We start from the raw sequence: 22,219 nt of genomic DNA, 5'->3' as shown, positions 1-22,219 counted from the left end.
GATGGTCGGGGGAGCGGGAAGTCTGAAAGTGGGTGCTCTTGCTAGGCCACTTAAGGGAAATGCGTGTGCAGTTGCCCTGACTGTGATACTGACCATTTCACGTAGGCCATTGATTAGTCATCAGCTGGAAAGTAATTAACCTGAATACAGTATATAATTTTTCTTTACTGAGATTTACGAGACATAAGCACAATAAAAGGAAAGCTTTAGGAGGTGGCTCTGTGGCCTTATTTTCCATACATTGTTCAAATTGTCTTGTTTAAAAACAAACAAACCTCAAAATGTTTATATAACCAGTATCTTCCAGTTTCTCCTCTTTTGTTTGCTGTCATCTTGTGATTAGTGGTCTGACTTGGATTGGAAGCTCCAGACTTGTCATTAAGCACCAAATGCATGTATGGTGCTATATAAATAATATATGGTATTAGAAAGCTGTCTCTGCTAAGTTTTGTCAGCAAAAAATATAACGTGCAAGTCAATTTATACTTTTTAAACCACCCCCCAAATCATCCGTGAATAAAAAGGCCAGCCCAAACTGTTTTGGTTTCTTTACTTTTCTTCCTTAACTTAAAAATGCCATGGCAGCCTTTGATATCCACCTCTGACCAATAATAGTCATGTCTTTCTTAAGGGGAATGGCCAGGGGATACTTTTTTTTAATACTTGTACCTATCTTAGAAATGCTCACCATCTTTTCAAAGCTGTACAGCCTGTGGTCTGTTTCAAAATGACTTTACCATGTCTGATCCACTTATTTTCTTTCAATCTGTGAGTAACGATCATTAAATACAGTTCAGTTATTCTCAGGAGATTGACTTAGTTTACACATCTATGCTAAAAGTGCATGAAGTTGAGTCCAGCTCTTATTCAAGTATGTGAAGTCTTTTACTAAAATACGCTAATAGTTTCCCACTCTCCAAACACAAGGCTGTCCATTAGGATAGCAGCTTCCCGACTTTATTGGGTCACGTACCACCTTCTTTCAAAATTGCTGTGAAATGAATGGATGGAACTCACTCATGTACCGCCTGTGGCACACATACCACAGCTGGAAACCCCTGAACAAGGAAACTGTTTTTCATTAAAAGTCTTATTGACATAACTTGTGAGTGCAGTACAAAGGTACAGTCCCTTCAGCGTTGTTTCTCTAATGAGGCAATTAACCAAACACTGTGAATGCTGGTGAAATAAGGAGTCAGCCTTTGCCGCCTCCTCCATAAATAAGAGTATGTCTTCACTCATGGCGGCACTGTCAGCACCGCCGGATTGATTCTTCGGGATCGATTGAGCAGCAGTGGAGACCCGCTCAATGGATCCGGATGCTGATAACGTTAATCCACCACCGCAAAACGATTAACGCTGAGTTGACGGGAGGGCATTTCCCATTGGCGCAGCGTAGTGGGGATGCCACGCTATTTAGAATTTAGGAAGACGATGGGAGATACACAAGCTACTCTATGTAGCTTGCCTATCTCCCCTCAACTGCTGCTGAATTTCACCGCAAGTATAGACCAGGCCTAACGAGACTTTTGCACAAAGTCATTGTCTAGAAAGAGGCTTGATAGTTTTGCCTTGATGTGCTGAAGGAATATCAGTGGGGGATGGATTTAAAAAAGAAAACAAGTCTCATTTGGTAAATCATCTCTATCCTATCTTGAACACCTCAGAAAAAAGGAAAAATAGAAATGTCGCACTGGCAATGACTTCAAGGAGTCATCAAGTCCAGCCCCATACTGAGACAGGTCCAAATAAACCTAGACCATCCCTGACAGGCATTTGTCCAACCTGTTCTTAAAAACCTCCAAAGGTTGGGGGATTCTCCGACCTCCCTTGGAAGCCTATTCCAGAGTTTATAGTTAAGTTTTCTCTAATATCTAACCTAAATTTCCCTTGCTGCAACTGCATCACATTGTTGACTCATGTTCAATTTGTGGTCCACTATAACCCCCAGATCCTTGGTAGCAGTACTTCCACCCAGCCAGTTATTCCCCATTTTGTAGCTGTGTATTTGATTTTTTTTCCTTCCTAAGTGAAGCACTTTGCACTTATTTTTTATTGAATTTCATCTCGTTGAATGAAACCAATTATCCAATTTGTCAAGATGCTTTGGAATTCTAATCTAGTCCCCCAAAATGCTTGCAACCCCTCCCAATTTGGTGTCATCTGCAAATTTTATGAGCATATTCTCCACTTCCATTATCCAAACATTAATGAAGATTACTTTAATTCTTCACTATCTTTCTACAACTCTTTCACAGAAGAAGAATTGTCTGATTCTGGACAGATGACTGATACAGAAACATGAATATAAATTTTACATTCTCAGAGCAATTGTGAAATTGGTGGTGGGGTTCCATACTCTGTTTCTCTGGTTGTCTATTGCTGTTCGTATTGAAGGCCCGAATCCTGCATATTTGGATCCTTTCTCCTACTTGAAAAGAAGATTGGGTACAAATTTATAGACTTATTTCTGGTGCAGATAAGTTTCAGTAAGATCATTTAACTCCTTGACAGTGTAATCCTGTATCTTTGACAGTTCTGCTGGCTGGATGTGTAAAAAAGCCTTTAATTCTCAGTTTTTTCCCCCCCTCTCTAAGAGCTGTTGTGGTAGTGCACAATGCAAGCTGGGCCCTTTACTGGCCTTCATACATCACCCACTGATAAGCATAAACTCTATTCCCTAAATGTTCCAGTGAATTCCTTTGTGGCCGTTGCCGGCAAAAGAGCAGCAATGTGGAGAATGTGCATCTTTGTTGCCCCAGTTCTATCAACATTCATGTATCCTTCAGGTTTAACTAAACTTTCCCATCAGCCACATACAGTTGCCTCAGTTGTTTGTGAGTTGGTTTCCTCAAGCACTTGAGTACTCTTCTGTAGCATATCGTGGTTTGATTTTTGTTTGTTCCCTCTTGGTGATTTGGTGCCACCACTGGCACATAGGTGCTTATTTTCTCTTAGTGCTTCAGCGTTTGTTTCCTCAGCACTCTGGTTCCTTCTTCAGCATTCCAGGCACTTGCCTTGCTGTATCTGTTTGGTGATTTTTTTCCTAGTGCTTTGGCACTCTCCACCAGGCTTCAGCTTTGGGGCCTCGATGCTTGAGGTCGGTTGGATTACACTCTGGCTGCCCAGATGAGGAGGAGCCTCGTCACAAGAAACCAAGGCAGTAGGTGCTGAGAGATAGCTAGTTGGTGACAGCCAGGGTTATGCTTTAAATGTTGGCTCTCGTGGCCACAACTGTTCCCATGGTTCATCTCCATGTGTGACAGTATCAGGGGACCTCTGACATGCCAGTGGAAGCAGGGATTGCAGGGACGGCTCATCGCATCTGGATAATGAATGACCTCCGAACATCTCTGTCCTGGGGAGAGTCTAGGGGCAATTTGCAATTAGGAATGGACTTCCACACACCTTCCCATCAAACTGTAGTGCCCACAGATGTGCAGCTCAGAACTTGTTCTCTGCAGGGACAGCTGAATGTAAATGCTGCACAGATGAGCATGGTGATCCTGAATTCACTAAGGCCCTTCACACACCTGCTATCCCCAAAGGTGATTCTGATTCACATGGCTTTTCAGGCTCTTGTGTTTATGTTAGCAAGCCGGACGCTACAAGTTGACCTGCTGCGTCTGGATGCTCTGGGGTTCTGGGTGGACCTTCCTACCTGTTACATACCTGGCAAAGGAGGAAAGGTAGGAAAATCTCAGCCAAGACCTTCACAAGTGGCATGTGGATCATGGAGTGAGTGACACTGGAAGTGGGTCGCTTTGCCCCTCGCCTGAACTATTTACTGAGGAGTGACAAAAATCCATTTTTGGTGTTCCCCCTTTTTGGAAGAACTTCTTGTCCACTTTGGAAGAACTTCTTGTCCACTTATGAAAATCTATCATGGATCAAATCTGTCTGTCTGTGATCTTGCTCTGCTGGTGGTTTTAATGATCCATTTCTTTACTATGTCAAGTGTGCTGGAGAATTGGCTTCTTAAAGCAGCAGATCTTGTATAGCATTGTCTGTAAGAAGCTGATTTGTGGATATAGCAATGTGGAGAATTTCTAACGTTTTCCAAATACATACACCAGTATGGAGCCTCCTGTGTCTTAAATTTAAAGAATCAAGCTTAAAGCTGCTAAAGAAACAAAGCTGCTTTTTTTTTTTTTAGTGAGTCTTCTACATTTTTCTATGAAGCATTGTCAACTTAAACATTTCACTCACTTAGGTGCTCTTTAGGTAACAAAATATGGAAATGACAACAGAGCTGAGCAGATGCCAATATTTTGACCAATTTCTGCAACGTCAATGTCTTAAAATTGAATTTGAAACAAGTGCTTAAACGCTAATATTGCTTTTACAACTGATTACTCTAGACTCATTCAAGTTTGTGTCACACTTGCATTGTTTCTCCTATCAGAGGATACATAGGCACATGCATGAATTCTTCTGCAGTTTTCTCTGTATACATAATACACTATAATTGGTTGCACTGTCATTCAAGCCTGCTAAAAGATCAAAAGAGCAGAATAGCTGTTGACACTGGCAATAAGGAACATGTAAAAAAGATAAACAGAAGGAAATCAGAGGATGGATAAAGGGGAGATTTCATAAGATAAGGTTTAGTTAAAGATAATGAGCTTTGCCTTGGTCAAAAAGACAGCTGCAATGTAACCCAGTAGCGTCATGCACTGGGGTTAAAGTTGACCTAGAATTTACGATTCATTGCTTTTTATAAATAAATAGTTGAGGAAAGATTTGGCAAAAAGAAACACTGCCCCCCACCCTTTTCAGAAAAGTGTTTCATGTTAACAAGTTCTCTGAATGTTTACTTTGTCCTGTGTGCTCGCTAGTGGGATAGCTCTCCTGCCCTTGAACCAAGTGAGAATTCAAATAAACCCAAAGCACTTTCTATACAGCTAGTTTTTTCTGCCATCTGTGTGTTACCAAAAATATCCTTGAGTGCTCTCTAAAGGAATTAGCAAATTGTTGGACTCTTCAGAGTGAGGAATGTAGAATTTCTGAATGGTTTTGCAAGCATATCAGACCTTAATTTGGTACATTTTCTAATATAATTCAGTAGGATCCTTTTGAACCACTTTTTAAATTTAAATGTGATATGCATGGAAAAACAGCAATAAGTAGGTAGCCTTCAGGAAACATGAAGTGTTCTTTTACTCTTAAGATCTCTGCAATACTTCTTTGAATGTTCATTGTGCTACATTGACCTTCAAGCTTTGAGATGATGAAATTGACAGTACTACTCATCATTTTTTTTAAGTGAAACATTTGTATGGTACCATATTTTGGTGTTCATTGTTTTCTAGGCAGTGCATTTTAGACCAGCACAGCCCGGATCCAACCTGTACATCAGACATACATTTCATAGAAATTGCTAACACATGAAGCACTTAAAGAATGTGGTGAATGTTATCAACAGTTACTTTCTTGTACATCCTAGGTTAATAAACAGTAACTGTGAAGCAGTGCATTTGAATACCTCTGGGGAGGCATTTATCTCAAGTCTATCAATAGATATTTTTTCTGCTTTTTCAAATTTATGTAAATACCATATACAGATAATAGGGGGTTTGGAGAGGAACATGGTCTTGTCTCCACTCATTTGGAGGGACACAAATGTCAGAAATTTAAGATCTGAGATTTCAGTATACCCAACAGCTGGCAGCAGGATAGGTTTATTGTTTAATTTTGTAGTATATACAATGAAAAGCAAAATTGAGATCTGGCCTGCACTATTGTATGGATAAATCATTTGGGTTTTTATACGACGTTTCTGGTTCTATTTTGGACTGCTTCAGTGTTTAATGACAATATTTAAAGTCCTTTGGAATTAAATTGCACGTTTCACACACCTGTGTGTGTGTGTGAAAATTCTTGGAAAAGAGGTGCTGAGATTTTTTTCATCTGGTTCCACATGCTTCCATGATGTAACTGAATGCATAAATGTCTATCTGGAGAAATACAAAAGATGTAGATAGTAGGACTGTGTAGTGAATATCCCATAATCTGATGAATTTGAGGGCTAAGGGGAGAGAAGACGACATTTCTGATTTAGAAGAAAATAATTTGAGGTAGATATTGGTCATTTTTGACAAATATTAAATTGCAATTTAACTTTTATATAAGTCAGTCAGTGTCTGCATACTTTGCGTGATGTTCCAGTGAAGTGATGATAAAAGGATGAAAACTACTTGTGTATTTTAGTAGATTGGCTAAAGTTCATTTCTCTCCGTTATGAACAATAGCTGAGTTACATAATGTTAAGAACTAGTATGCCACACCGCTCACTTTGGGTCACATTCCTGGTGATTCTTGATCAAATTTTTTTTTTTTTACAAACAATATTTTGCTGAATAGATTTCAGCATTTTGGGGTCGTACACTCTGAAGGTCATTGCCAAGTAACCTGATTAGTAAGCTTAAGTTGGAAAATGTAAAGTATTTGAACTAAATTGTCATGTCACTGTATAAACAGTACATGTCCTCTTCCTGCTCATGGAAACTTCTATATTAGGAATAGCCTAAACTCTAGTCTAAAGTATTTAGAGAGACACAGATAGAAGTTGAATCTTTAATTCATTTTGGGAGGAGGGATTTCTGCAGAAGGTTGCTACTTTGCAAGGGATATTGGCTGCTTTGAGAGTGCCTCTTTTTTCCAAGGCTTCAATAATGAGCTTTGGTTTTGGCATTCTGATTGGAAGGAAAAGTTAAAGATGGTCAATTCTGATTTTTCATCAGATTCCACGAAAAGCACTTTGAGATGTATTCTGACAAAAAGCGCTATATAAGAGCTACCTGTTGTTGTTTTTAAAAATTTCTTTAGTGTCGTAAAGTCTGAAATATTAAACAGAAAAACCCAGTTTGTTTAGAATGAATTTTTACAATGCTCAAAGAGAAGGGACACTTACAGTAATTGGTAAATTAGGACTCTTCTCATGTGCATGTCATAAATTCAGAAAATCTGAAATTCCAGAATCTGAGCACTTTGAGGTTTAGATCAATGTGTGTAACACTTAGCTAAGTAGTGGGTAAATAATGGCTGGTGCTAGAGAAACACAGGCCTGTAATCTGCAAGTTACTCCACCCAGGGAGACCTTTATGCCTGTGCAGAATCCCATTTAAATCAATTCCAGACTGGATTTCTATGTATACAAAATATGCATTGTCTGTATCTAGGATCCTAATATGTCAGAATTCGTATGTGCTCTTACTGATCTGTGATAAAAAAACAATACGGGCTGAAGGTTAAATCAGTACAAGAACCATGATTTTTGCCTCTGGATTTATAATTTCTCAATTTTTGTCAGATACAATACAGACTTCTAATTTGGTTCTACTATGTCTGGAGTATTGTTATGTGCTTATGTAACCTTCAGCTACAGAACTTTGGCCCATTAGCCCAAGCGGTAGCAGCTCATGTTTTTAGCTCTGAAGGTCTATGGTTCAGTCTCTGGTGTGCTGGCCAAGAGGGCAGCTGGCACATTTAGATATGGTAAATATCCAATGCTTAGAGGTTAGAATGTACTCGAATCAAGTATCGGACTGCGTTTCTGTCACCACTATGCAAAGAGGGAAAGAGCATCTAAAATTTACTGTAGGCTTTTTTTCCTGTTACAGTTTTTTCAGTGCCTTGTCTTAGTCTGGAACTCTGCTTTCAACTTCTGTAATCTGGCGCTATGCATCCGGATCCCAGATCCTTACAGGCACTGCTCTTCATCACGGCGACAGTTCTTTTCTCCGCTACACGTTCAGGTAAGGCCTCATCTTGACCTAGGTAACTTGCTTGTGTATGAAAGGCCCATGTTTTCAAAATGACTAATGATTATGAGTGCTTCAATTTTGGGGTGCCCAATTAGGGACCCCTTAAGGGTGTCTGAGTTTCAGAAAGTACTGAGCACTCACTGAAAATCAAGTGTTGATAAAGTGTCTTAAGTTGAGCACCCAAATTGCTAGTCACTTCTGAAAATGTAGGACTAAGTGAATATTTCACATTATAAATATCATATTAACTTATTTGGAAAATATAAAGAATTCCAACTAAACTGTCATTGAACTGTGTGTACAGTTCAGGTCTTACCTCCTTCTCATGGGAAGTGCTATTTTAGGGATCGTTTGAAGTATTCAAGAAGACAGAGTTAGAAGTTGAATCTCTAACAAATTAAAGCCTGGCTGTAGTCTGAAAAGCTCTTGTATAAAAATGGCATGGTTTTAATAAGAGATCTTCTCTGTGTGCACTATCAGCTTGCCTTAATTTAGCCAAAACCTTGTGCTAACATTAGCCCTGCACAGCCAACACAGCTATAAGAGAGTGAGATTAATCTTGTTCTTCAATCAGCCTAAAACTGAAGTAAATTCTGGCTTCAGGGTCACTTTCTGCCCCAGTTTTAATCTGTGCATCCCCACTGAAAATAGTGAGGTTTCACAGGCATAGCTGAGGGCAGAATTTGAAGACAGTGGAGCCACAAAAAAAATAATGGCACTAGTTTTACTGATGGTGATCAACAAACCAGAAAGACCATTGCTTTTCTCTGAAATCCCAATTCCCATTTGTAGTGCTAGCAGCTAGAAAAAGGTTCTCTACTTCAAAGCTGAAAAAAAAATAGACCTGGCATCTTTGTGAAACTCCAGGATTCCACTTTTATGGAGCTGATTTTTCTGAGTAGAACCACACTTTAATTTCCAGGGGCTTTTTCTGTTTGTGCATATTTTTTATGGCTCAGTAAAAATTATTAAACAATCTTCATCTGAAACTGATGTGTACAGCTTGCGGAAGGGTGAATTGATTTTAGACTAAAATATGAATTGAGCAGAACTATTCACAGGAAACTTCATATGTCACTGTGAAACACACACTATATAGTTTTTATATTTCATTGTTTACAGCATATTCACAAACTAGAAACTGCTTTTCCACTACCGTTTTTTTCCTGTTTGGCAAATACTGATTGTTTACCCCTTCTGTTTTCAATATAACAGAAGTCACCAAGATTGCCTGTTGTTTGCTGCCTCCTATGCACCAGAAGGGTATCAGAGAGTATTCAAATGTCATATTGCTAAGCATCGTTCAGACATTTAATGTCTTTTTCTTTCCTTTTAGATTCGATTCCTCATTTTATTTCTGAGCCCCTGTCCACTATCCAGAAGCCTGGTGGGCCTGTAAAGCTTCATTGCTCTGCTGAACCCTCCACAGCTCGCATTTCTTGGTTGTTTAACGGAGAGAGGTTGGACAGCAAGCTGGAGCAAGTGGAAGTGCAGCCAGGATCTTTGACCATCTTCTGTCTGAGCCCCTCGAATTCTGGTCACTATCAGTGCATTGCCAGTTACAGTGCTGGTGCAATTGTGAGCAGGCCTGCCACAGTATCCATAGGCCGTAAGTTATTTTCTACACTTACTGCTAACTCCATGGCAAAATTTAGTAGCCGTTACTTAGTTGTATGAAATCATTGTTTCTTCCTTTGTAGAGATGAAAGAAACCAGACACGTTTTGACTTTCAGAAAATTTATAGTGTATCTTTTTGAAAAATATTTTGAATTTTCAAAGACAAAACACTCAAACTTTATTAGGAAAACAATGCTTTTTAAAATCAGTGCCTCGTTATTTAATCTAGCATCCATTAGTGCTTCAGAGAAGATGCCCAGAAGATCTTGTATATCTAAAATTGATGTAATAAGATTACAGGGACGTTGCTCTTTGTTTCACTTTCAAGCCTAAAATGTCTAAGTTGGTATGAAGTGATGGATGCAGCTACAAGCATGGCTGAGGGCTTTTTTTATTCAGAATATCACCAGATTGAATCATCACTGGGTTTCATTGTCTGTTGCTGTCCAGTTTTAAGTTCTTAGCCATTTTGACTTTACAAATTACACCTGTGCAGTGTACAGCTACAGTAAAGCATGTATATATGCCATGCAGAGAGTCCTAGACCATTATGATATCAGAGGTAACTCAATTAATTACCACCCTTACTCTGCAGTTAATTTGCATGCAACAGCTTCACTGGTTGTATATGGGAGACTGCATAGATGGGGGATAACTTGGTCCAACTGCCACCCACTCACATCCGCATAACCACCCACACAGCAACAGAACTGGTATACACAAAAACCCCAAACACACACAAACGCTCATGGCAGCACACAGCCCTCATTCGCTACCTGCACAAATCTCCCAGCCCAGCCCACCCAGACACAAATCAACACAACAATCTTCACGACACCCCGATCGCACAATAATTTCAAATGTCCCTCTGAAGCCTAGAATTTTGAGAGCTCTTTCTAGATGGTAACAGATCCGTTACCATCTAATTTGTAAGTTTGCAGCCATTTTCAGTTTTTTTCTTACACACACGACTTTACGGATCACACCGGTATGCCAGCACGAGCTTTCAGCTACTAGTTCAAATTGTAATAAGTGAGAGGAGCAAACAGAGTGGGGTGAGAGAGGTTTCAGCAATAAAATCATGTAATTTCTCAGTTTGGGCATGAGCACATTTTGGTGATTCAGTGTGGTTTTTATTATATAAATGGGACGGCAGTGAATATTAATGACTCTTTTTGTTTAAGGAATCACTGAGTTTTCAGGAGGGAATGAGATACTTTTACTATGGTGAAACACATTACAAAAATTGGAGCGGAACAAAGAGCATGTAGTGGTTTGAAGACCATTTGAAAAAGGGACAGACACTTGTGAGAGAAATTAATGGGTGGGCTAGTAGTAATATTAAATATTTATATTATGGTAGTGCCTAAAGCCCTGTTTGGGGTTGGACCCCTGTTTAGATGGGCACTGTACAAACAGATAATTCCCGGCTTTGAAGATCTTACAAGTTAAACACACAAACAAATCAATAAAGGATACAACATAGAAGTAAAAAATGTAGTGAAGGATTGACACTACTTTGTTGGTTATGTGTAGTGTAGTTTGTGGAGGTTTTTAATTTGGAGGGGATGAGGCAGGCAGGCCAAGGAAAGAAGGGGAATAGGAATAGTTGCATGTAACTATGGTCAGCAGGCTGGGTTTTGTAGGCATCATGGAAGAGATGAGTCTTAAGGATAGTGGCTTGTCAGATTTTATCCAAGAGCTTTTCCCGTGTGTGAGGAGCATCGTTGGAGGAAGCATGGAGGTGTTTAAAGAAGAAGCTGACTGGTGGGGGTGGTGAAGGCTAGAAATGGTGGAAGTCAATGTGTTAGGTTACTAATCAGCCGTGCAGCATGGGGCTAAGTTATGAATGGCCTTATAAGCAAAGCCGAAGTGGAAATTAGCTGAAGGACTCAAAAGCGGGGTTGATATGATCAGAGCAATGAGCCAAGAAGTTGACTTTAGTAGCAGACTTCAGAGTAGGTTGAAATTAAAGTTGGCCTCGTTAGCAGAGCATTGAGGGTGTTGGGAATAATGATATGGCTAGGTCAGATAGAGAGGGATAGAATTCTATAAGGCCTTACTTTCTGGATAAGAGCTCACACCTTACGTCTCAGACTTTTCTAATGGGAAGCAGCAAAGGATACCACCTTTCCAGGGTGAATGTGCTCTCCCTGTCTCTTCTTTCCCAATAAAGCTTCCAGTTAACAAAACACCCATACAAAGGAAGGAACACTGACAAAACGCCCAGTACCACAAGTCAGTGCTCCCATATGCAGTTCTGTTGAAGAGAGTAAAGGCAAAGGAGGGACAGAGGTGCCAAAATGATATGGGTTAGACTAATAACTTACGAAGTGCCTCTCACAATAATTTAGTCACGTTTGTAACACTTTAAGAACAGAAATGACAGATCCACAGTAGTTAGCGGTAAAGAGAACGACAGCTGCTAGCCAGATTAGAGCTAGATTGTTCGCCAGAATGTTGGAGAAAAAATCCACATGCCCGGAGTGATTTCCTGAAAACAGCCACGCTCTTGGCAGGGACATCAATGACAATCTGGCTCCCCCTTCTTTTCCTCCTCCCAAAAAAGCCCTTCTGCCCATCTTAATGCAACTAATGCCCTATATGCCCTTGGAGCCACACAAGGGCTTTTGTCCACTGCCTTCCTCCCAAACTCTTTTTGATTTTATTGAATGCAAACCTTCAGAAGTTCTTTTCTGAGGATGATTTTTAAAACTCCAGTGTTAATGGGAAAAGAAGTGTTTCTACTTCTGAAAGTGTTTGAAAACACACATGCAAAATCTAACCGTGTGCTTAGAGGAAAGAGGAAACAGGCTCGTAGATTGCTTTTTGCAACTTATAGTCTGAATTCTTTTTGCTTTTTTTTTTCTCTGTCACCCTCAGTAAAGCAGAGAGTCAATATCTTGCGACTCTTCTTTCCCTAACCTGTGCACCGGATCAGGAATGAATAGGTGCTCTGACTCGCACAAATAGTCGCTCCTACTGTACGTAGCCACACTGAGACCTAGCATTAATGTTTCTAGTTATAGCTTTTATAATATTTGAAAACACAAGGATCCCACAAGCTTCTCTCCCAGGCAAAAGAATTTTCAAGTGTAAACTCTCGTTGATCTGCCATAGCTCATTACAAAACCATATTCTGCTGGCTGCACTTCTTGTTTTAAAATTTTCTGCATTGAGGCAGGTGTTGCACAAAGGGGTATTAGAGAGCCCTGTGCAATATCTCTCTCTCTATTTTGAACAATTCACAGCAATATCTGGCTTTCATACAGCAACTGCTACCAGATACTCTGTAAATGCAAGTTCCCAAATGTGGTTTGTTTCAGTTCTGTGACATCCTTTTGCTGTATTTCTTTTCTCAAGGGGATTTCTCATGGGATTTCTTTTCTCAAGTACTTGGACACTAGAACTGATAGGAAAACTAGGGGAGAGGGGAAGAAAGGAGAAGAATTCATGATTTTTTTTTTCAAAAATTTCCTTTCCATTCTTTTTATTTATTTAGTTTGATCAAAATCATCTGATCATCTGTTTAAATTCCTTTTAAATTTCCTTTTTTGGTTGTATTTTTCTATATTCTTTTTCATAATCAATCTTTGCCTGGGTTGTTGAGCTGTAAATTGTCTGATGATTAAAAAAATGCTTGAAGTAGAGGGAACATGGGCTAAGTTCATAAAAAAGAAAAAAAAAGATTCTGTAGCACTGAGGAAAGTTTCCTCAGGGAGTATGATTTGGCTGTCCTGCGTCAGAAGTTCTGTCTGAATTGAGCCTTTGTCAGCCAAGATTTGAGTAACCTCTTCTTAAGGATGCCCCATCGATGGAGCATGTCCAGAATCCCGGAGAGAGGAAAACTTCTCATAGTTGAGAAGACTAAGTGTTTTGGTAAGGTGCTGACCCATAGCAAACCCTGTCTCAAGAGACCTGCAAGGGTAATCAGCATAGACCAACTTTACAGGCTGTAAGCTTTGAACATGGAAGCTAGCAGGAAAAGAGCAGCTTGCATACTTTACCACGCTACGTGAGGGAGGTAGGCAGTGCTTAATTTGTAATGAAAGAGGTCCTGGGGCTCAAGCAATTTTTTTTACGGTCATAACTGATGTGACAAGTCTAGAGGTGCAGGGGCCATGTACTGCCAAGTCCAGCCCAAATTAAGCACTGGATTTAGGGATTGGCTTCATTACAAGCTCCATAGCTATGCCACTGTAGTGTAGACACTTGCTAAAGCAATATAGAGGGTTTTCCCTTTCCTATAGTGATCCACACTCTTGAGAGAGGGTAGTTAGGTCAACACGTAGGTGCTGGGACGACAGTTGCTGCTGCACCTGCTGGCTTGAAGTGGTTTCCATCATATACAGGGTTTATAGTTTGGTTCAATGGCTCTCAGCACCCCCACTATACACATTGTTCCAGCACTCCTGGGTTAACAGAAGAATTCTTCTGTCGACCTAGTGGTGCCAACCCAAGGACTTAAGTAGTCTTAACTGTGTGTCTCGGGGTGTGAATTTTTCATACCCCTGAGTGATACAGGTAGGTTGACCTAGCTTTTAAGTGTAGACCAGGCCTAAGACAAGTTGTTTCTGGGTTTTAACAACCTTAAAAATGAAGTTGGGACGTGCTGTGATTTGTAGGTTGAGATTTTATATTCGACTCATATTGTATAGGCAGTGAGTGGCAGATGCTGCATTCCTCTCTGATATATTCATTGTCAAGATATGTTTCTCCCATTGTAACTAATTCCTTTTTGTATGCATACATGGAGTTTACAAAGCACCTGTTATCAGTGTACTATAAATTTCCTCCTGCATTAAGTTCAGAACTGGCAACTGACACACTCAGCTACTGGGTTGAGAGCCAGTCTGTTTCCTTATTACTTTTCATGAAGTAGTTCTGTGGAACTTACACGAAGGAACCATTTTCAGTTTTTCCATCCTTCAGGTAAAAACTCTGGCTCTTCATGCAATAGAAGTTCAGATAGCTATTACCCTAGCTCTGGTATTGAGACCTACATACAAGGTCACACTTCTTTACAGAAGAGTTCAGAGATGCTGTCAAAAATAATATTCGGTCTGATCAAAATCTGCTGTGTTTGCTATCAGAAAGTACTGTTGAACCCCACCAAAATCCTCCAAAATCCACAATCCCACTTACCTTTGTAAACTATCTTCCAGGTCTTGATGATTTTGATACTTCAATGAAACACACAGTTACAGCAGAAGAAGGAAGTGCTGCTTTCATTGGCTGTAAGGTACCAGAAAGTAACCCTAGAGCACAAGTTCGCTTTCGAGTACGTGGAAAATGGCTGGAACAATCAACAGGTGAGAGATTTTATTAAGCTAGTAACTAATATAAATGACCCTGCCCAAAAAATGCTTGTTGGAATCATAACTGAGTAATATCCTAAAAAGGGCAAAACTCATGATACAATTCATTTTAGATCATATATCTTAATAAAGACATCCATTACAGGAATTAATTTCCTTGTCTGCAGAGTTATTGGTTCACACCAATGCACTTTTATATACATTGAAAAATATAAATCTAAGAGAACAGGGTGCTAGATAAATTGACTGACAGATTTTGAAATCTTTCTTTGAAACTAATTTAAACTTTTTTCCCTTCCTCAGATAACTACCTAATTCTTCCATCTGGAAATCTGCAGATTTTGAATGTCTCTTCAGAGGATAAAGGGACCTATAAATGTGCAGCATACAACCCAGTCACTCATGATCTCAAATTAGAACCCACTGGACATAAGCTCATAGTCAGCCGTGAGTATTTAGTATACCTACGAGGATGACTTTAAAGGATAAAAACTTTGAACTAAATTGATCCACTTTAAATTAATATTTTAATATACTTGCTAGATTTTAATGTCTCACTATTCTGATGGTGAAACTCTGGTCCTCTACTATATAAAATATAGTTGGCAAATGTCTGCAGAACATTTTTCATCTGCTGTAACTGACTTTGATTTTGTGACTTTATGAAAAAAGCAACCAAAAAAGATTCCTAGCATGAATGCCTAGTAGTCTTAAAACCTCTGGTTGTGCAAAGACTTTCCTTTTTGCATGTATTTTGGTAATGTATTTCATCTGTACAGTCGATGATAGCTCCCTTATATTGAAATAGTCACCTACATTATCAAATTCATGGTCTCTTCTAACATGGGTTATCAAGTATGTGATCTGTGATGAAATGCTCACTTTCTGTTCCAATTGCAAAAGGAGTAATTACTCCTGCTTATGGTTTGTTCTCTTATTAGCATAAATGGCAGTGATAGGAACATTAATGGGGGAATGCAGAGTCCATAGTAGAGAGATGGTGGGTGTACACTTCTGTATGGGAAATGAAAGCTCAAATCTCAAAAAGACTGAACTTAGCTCCTGGAAGGAGCAAGGGGAATGCCCCATGTCCAGTAAACACCACTCCAACTGATTTTGAGGGGATGCCAATACAAGAGAGCCCCATCAGGCTGTACTCAGGAAAATTGGCTGCAATATCAGGGGGTAAATTTGGTAAAATGCAGCACCTCAGGGCTTTGAGAGAAAAGTGAGGGAGCCTCTAGAGTAAAAAGTATTTAATTATCCAATTTCAAAATTGCACCACTAAGGAGTTTTATCTTTTATATATTCCTTTACTTCCAGGCCCTTCTGCAGAAGGTTTTCGCATTCTTCACCCCACCGTTTCTCAGGCTTTGACAGTCCTTCTGCACAGTCCGCTAACTCTAGAGTGTGTTGTTAGTGGGTTGCCTGCATCTCATGTCCACTGGTTTAAGGATGGCCAGGATGCATTGATTGGAAGCAGGTGGAGACTGCTGCACTCCCATCTTGTGACAGACAGACTTGATACCTTGGATGCTGGAAACTACTCTTGTGTGGTGGCAAATGAATCTGGAGTAGTGAAATATGTAAATTACACAATAACGATACTTGGTAAGAAATAGAGGAAGGAACTGAATTATTTTTTATTTGCAAGTTTTAGGTTGAAAGCATATTCTGTTTTTGTTTTATAGTAGCTCTGATCATAAGTTCCCTCACGCTCTTTCAACCTAGATAAGGGCTGATGCATTTTAAAATTAATTTTACATCAAGGAATTAAGATGTGTACCTAATAAGCATATCTCATGATCTGTCCCTGCTTGTATCCCTTATGACTCATTATCCTCTCTCCAAATCCTGTGTCATCCTTTATTGTGTTAATTTGTTTTGGATTGTAAACTCCTCGGCACAAAACTAATACTCTTGTTTGTCTGCAAAATACCATGCCCACCTCTAGTACAGGATAAATCATACGCCAAAGTAGGATGCTGCTTCTTTCCCTATTTATGGTAGTAAATAAGCAAAAAGTTAGCTGAAAAAAGTAAGGATACTAAAATGGTTTTTTGCCCCGTCGGTATGCAGTTGGCTACTTATGTGCCTTTGTAATTCATTGCTATTCCGCTTTTCTTTTGTGGCAGCTCTTTTTGGGCACTGCATTAATAATTGCAGCATCCTCAAATCCTGTTGAAGTAATCAACCTTTCATCTTTTTCACACAACCCCAAAACGCGTCCCAAAGAGGCAATCATCCTGCAACGTTCTGACTGTTGCCTAAAAGAGAAAGTAACTAAAGATGATCCTAACACTCACCTCCTAGAGAATAGTACACTTTTCTATACCTCTCAAAAGTGAAATAGAATTCTAGCAAAAGGCTACGGTCTGGACTTCCTTGTGTGTGGCTAATGAATAATGTGCCTCTAGATACAAGTCTTCTGGCTATTTGTCATAAACCGAAATTTACAGATAAATGTATCTTTGTGCTAATTCTGTGTGGGATTTTCAAAACGGTCCAGTGCTTGCCTCGCTATTCAATTCATTGATATCAATGGGAGCCTTCCCACTGATCAGGGTGAATGTGGTAGGGCTTAGATGTGTGTATATTCTGGCTAAACAGTCTGAATGGTTAAAAATAAACCCAGTTTGTTTCATAAAGTAGAGATGCTGAAACAGGAAATAGTTTAGTCAAAAAAAGATGTCCATTAAAGGAATCCTTTAATTTTGATATTGTAAGCATGACTTTTCTGAACTGAAGGAAAAAGCCATTAAAATGAGGAGTGTCAAGCGTATGCCTTAGAAGCAAATTCTTCATCTTTCACTGAACTTGAGACGTGACTAAGCTTGGCCTCCATAGGTGTGATAAGTCTGTAAGATTTCATATTGATGTTAAATGTGTGGTCTAGTAACTAGTTGTTTTGTATGATTCCTGAAAGAGCAGCCTGCAGGGCTTCACATCTATTTGTTTGTTTTATAGAACCTGCCTCAATTTCTAAAGGACTGCAGGATCAAACAGTGGCTGTGGGTACAACTATACATTTCTCATGTGACATTCACGGAAACCCTGCTCCTAACCTTACCTGGTTCCATAATGCAGCTCCCATCCATTTCTCTCCACGACATCTGCTCACAGGAAACAGGCTGAGAATCAGCGGCCTCACCAAGGAGGATTCTGGGTTGTACCAGTGTGTGGCAAACAACGGGATCGGTTTTATGCAGTCCACTGGGAGACTTGGTGTCCAGACAGGTATAGGAACACTTTTAACTATCCAAGAACTTAAAGGAAAACCTTTGCTTTTTTCTGACACATTTTAGTTTTCTTGCCAAAAGATTTGGTTTATTTATCGACAAAGTCCATTTCTGACCACAGTAAGCAGCAAATGGTATAATTTATCTATCGCTTGTTGAAGTGTTTCATGGGAGAGAAGGAGATATAACCCAGCTCCTTAGTTCAAGGATCCAGAATTTAAAAGAAGGCCCCCCCCCAAAAAAATCTTGTTTCAAATATAGTTCTGCTTGTTTCTTTCCTAGACAGTTTTGGCTTTTATGAAATGTTAGCCGTGTTTTGATAGGAATATTTGGAGAGCTGGAGGTATTTGGTGTCTGTTACATTGATCCTTAAACTTTTAAACCTACATTTCGGGGTTAAATTCAACTGTATCGAAACTTATTTTGAGAGTCTCTTATCATTGATTCCGTTGTCCTAAATTACCGGAGTTGAATGGTTTCAGGTTTGTCCCTTGTACCTTAAGGCAGTGAACTGGAGAATAACTAGCAACCAGAAAACTAAAGAACTGTGTAAATATTTGAATGTGTTCATTTTTGTACCATATTAACAGCTCATCTGTACCTTAGACAATAGATTCTATAGTACAGTGAATTAATTCTATGTATGAACTGTGTTTTTTAACAGGCCGAGGTTCCAAGCCAGTTATAGTTTCTTCACCAGCCAGTGCCAATGTGGTAGATGGTAGTGATGTTACGTTGTCATGCAATGCCAGTGGGCTACCTGTTCCTGTAATCCGTTGGTACAACAGCCATGGACTTATTACCAGCCACCCTTCTCAAGTCCTTCATTCAAAACCACGAAAATCTCCACAAACAAGAACAGGCAGCGCCATTGTAGAACCCGTTTACTTCACCATGTCTCGAGCTGGATCAAGCTCCCTGTACATTCAGGCAGTTACTCCAGAGCATGCTGGGAAATACTCTTGTGAAGCAACGAATGAACATGGCTCCACACTGTCAGAAGCATTTGTTTCCGTTGGTAAGCTGGCATCAATGTTGCCATGAGCCTTTTTTATGTTTAACATTTTCAGTAATCTGGCCCCACGGGCCTTATATGCTGAAACATATTTTTAGTGTCGAGAGTGTCAGGTTATCAAAATCTGAATTAGCACAATTAAGTGACTATTTCATGGCATATTGAAATGAGTTGGCCAGTTTCCTAGTGCATCTTCACCTTGTCGTCTTCGGCCATCTCACCTGAGATGAAAGCTAGTACCAGTGTCTCACCTTCTACGTGTGTATCAGTATTGTGGCACATCTTTGAGAAGGGAGACGGCTGTGTGGGGGAGCCCCATTCTGGAGTTACAGGATTTAATTCTCCGGTCTGATCCAATAAGGAACCTTTCACAAGCACTAACTTCCCTTTAAAATTTCTACAGGCTTTCAGAAAAGTCTGTTTAGAATCCCCTGCCAATGTGATGCGGGGTTGCAGCTCAGCTTTCTGTCCTGAAAACTATGGTTCAAGACTGCTTCGAAAGTCACTAAGCAATTGGTGTACAGCGAAGACAGTGTTTGAAGAGTCAAGTGAAGCAGGGGAATCTTCAACTGTTCTCAGTAGCACATCTTGTCCTCCCCCCTCCCCCATCTTAGCTGTGGGTAGATGAGAAATGTTTGTTTAAAAAAAAAAAAAAAAAAAAAAGAGGTGGGGGGGAGATAATATAAAAGGCTTAATCTTGCAAAGAAAATACCCACTGTTCACTATTCCCAGAGGTTGTTACTTGAAAGAGATTATATTGTGCCTTCAGTACAAGAAGAAAGAGAAATCTTCTTTTATTATAATTTCATGTGTTATGTCCAAGATCACAAAAACATTAAAATGCATTTTTTTAAGCTACACTAACAAGAACTAGGGTAAAATTTTAAAAAGTACCCAAATGATTTAGGCTTGTGTTCATTTTCAAGAGACTTGTACTTAAGAACCTAAGATTTATTGAAAATCATTGGCATTTAGGCCTCTAGATGTCTTTTAAAATGGGACTTAAGAGGCTAAATCCTGTAGGTGGTTTTGAAAAATTTACCCTTAGTCTTGGTGTACAGTCGTCAAAACACATCATAGGGAAAATAGCAAACCCAATTAAAATTTGCTACCGTATTCCTAAATAAACCAATGCTTGCTGAGAACATCGGCTTCAGTTTTTAAAAAAACCTCATTCCCTCCCCCTCCAGCTTCCAAGAAGTGGCCAAAAATAGCAGCCACACTTGTTGTTGGTATTTTAATGGAGGTTTGAAGGAATCTGAGGTGGCCTAGCCAACACAGTGTAGGCTTTACATTCCCAAGGAATTGCTGTTAGTTTACAAAATAAAGTTCCCCTTATTCCCCTCCACTTTCCAGGCACCGACACATAACAGAAACCTACTCAGATCTATGAAAGAATGGGCAAGACTGAGAACATTTGGCTTCTAACATTTCAACTTCAGGAGCTACATCATTTCCCTCAGAGTTCTCCCTTTAGATATTGAAGTTTGATGCTAACCTCAGATGTCCAACCTGCCAACCCATTGCTCCCTGGAATGTTGACAGGCTGTGTATCAATTCCAGGATTCCCTCCGAGTATTTTTGTCTCTTGTGCTTTCCAGTACTACTGACCACATTTCAGTTAAAGCGACAGGGCAGCCAAAGGAGGCGCACAGAGGGTTTTCAGAAATATATGTTAACATCACAAATAGCACTTTAGATCTGTCTCTAAGATTGCCTTATTCTTAGCAATATGTTTTCAAATGAGTTGGCTGGGTTTCAGCTATGTAACGTTCAATGCTAATAAAAATTACTCATAACTAAAACTTCACCAAGTGAACTAAGAAAATGCCCTTAATGTACTTTTGTACGTACAGTAAATCAATCATTAAACCATGGCTACAGTTATGAGTCACTTCAAATGACTCTGCTTTATGTTGGTAGAAGTGAAGTTATTTGCTTCTCCACGTAAGTACATTGCTGTTACCTAATGTACCTGGTACATCATTAGGCAGCAGCGGATACGTTATATCTTCCAGGTACTACACCTTAAGAATGCTTATGTTCCAATGAAATGTTGCCCTTCTCTGTTACTGTTATAGAAGATGCAGTAGAGTCCAGGAGCGAAGTACAATCATTAATTGTTTCCAGTGTGTGAAGCAAATAGATTTTGTCTTGTAGATGTAACCAGAATTTTTCTTCTGCAGTTCCTTTTGAATCTAGTACAAAAACTGAAGAAGTCACTCCTGTGGAGGTTGTCCTGAGTGACGAAGGTGGTGGAGATTATGATACGGAAGTGGGGTTCTCAAATTTGTCTCCAACAAAGTTGCATCTGGATGCAGTTGCTACAGAAAAGCCATCCAATGGGGCTTTGCCTCCTGAAGCCCCAGTCATCCTCAGCCCTCCACAAACACTCAAGCCAGATATGTACAATCTGGTATGGCGCTCTGGAAAGGATGGCGGGTTGCCCATCAATGCTTACTTCGTGAAATATCGCAAGGTACTGCTTCTTTGCAGGAGATAGGAATAACTTCACAGCAGATGGATTGCATTGTTTTAGGTTTCTTAAGGACCTATTGTTGTTACAGCAACGTGGATGTTAAGACCTATGGTATCAGCCCCAAGAGAAAATAAAATACAATTGAACCACGGTTTTGCTGCAGAGACACAGGCAGTCTGTTTAGGAAGGATTCGGCCTTTTCTGGGTTTAACTGGGCCTTCTTCAACAGAACTCAAGTTTTATTTTCATTGTAGTACCATTATTGTATGTGTGGAATTGGACTATGGTGAGCATTATTCACACAACGTTAGTAATTCAAAAAACTAAAGTCTGTGGGCCTGGTTCTGATCTCACTCGCACTGGTATAAATCAGATGAAAGTTCTGACTCTGACCCAGTATGTCTAAGAATTTGCTATATCACATCCTGATACCATTTTTAAGCTGAAATGATATCAGGGAAAGATAAAATTAAATTCTTCATCACGTATGTTGAATGTTTGGGTCTTATTCGTACTGTGTGTATTTGAATAGAACTTTTGCAATCAGTGAACTTCTTTGATTAAAATTTAGAAAAATGCAGCACGTACGCCCAAATTTCAAATCAAACTTTTTTTTTGGAAGGACTAAGTTACTTAGTTCATTTTTTATAAATTTAAATCTTTGTATATCCTAGTCTTGTCCCAACCTGAAGTGGAAATACTGCAAGGTATTTTTGACCAGTCAAATCCTGGAAATCTCATAACAGATAGAGCCTGTTTACATAATTCTGAACTACAGATAGTT

At 39.6% G+C, this 22,219-nt stretch overlaps 1 protein-coding gene across 3 annotated transcripts in view; it reads left to right on the top strand.

Annotated features, from left to right (window-relative positions):
• Positions 1-22,219, top strand: part of CDON (cell adhesion associated, oncogene regulated) — an 86,447-nt gene that overhangs the window by 27,085 nt on the left and 37,143 nt on the right. For 2 of the 3 annotated variants that reach the window (XM_067563385.1, XM_067563403.1), the window contains exons 2-9: positions 7,623-7,757; positions 9,103-9,375; positions 14,550-14,696; positions 15,006-15,149; positions 16,026-16,313; positions 17,670-17,939; positions 18,606-18,959; positions 21,143-21,435. In XM_067563385.1, coding sequence (XP_067419486.1) covers positions 7,682-7,757; positions 9,103-9,375; positions 14,550-14,696; positions 15,006-15,149; positions 16,026-16,313; positions 17,670-17,939; positions 18,606-18,959; positions 21,143-21,435 — 1,845 coding nt within the window. In that variant the 5' untranslated portion in view covers positions 7,623-7,681. Of the gene's footprint in view, positions 1-6,564; positions 7,758-9,102; positions 9,376-14,549; positions 14,697-15,005; positions 15,150-16,025; positions 16,314-17,669; positions 17,940-18,605; positions 18,960-21,142; positions 21,436-22,219 lie in introns of those variants that run through there. The other variant, XM_067563392.1, reaches the window with a different exon arrangement.

The sequence above is a fragment of the Emydura macquarii genome, unplaced genomic scaffold (genome assembly GCF_026122565.2).
Source record: "Emydura macquarii macquarii isolate MOO-44397 ecotype Brisbane River unplaced genomic scaffold, CSIRO-AGI_Emac_v2 contig_312, whole genome shotgun sequence".
Lineage (NCBI taxonomy): Eukaryota > Metazoa > Chordata > Testudines > Chelidae > Emydura > Emydura macquarii.
Note: the sequence above shows the minus strand (reverse complement) of the source record. Positions and strands in the feature narration are given on the sequence as shown.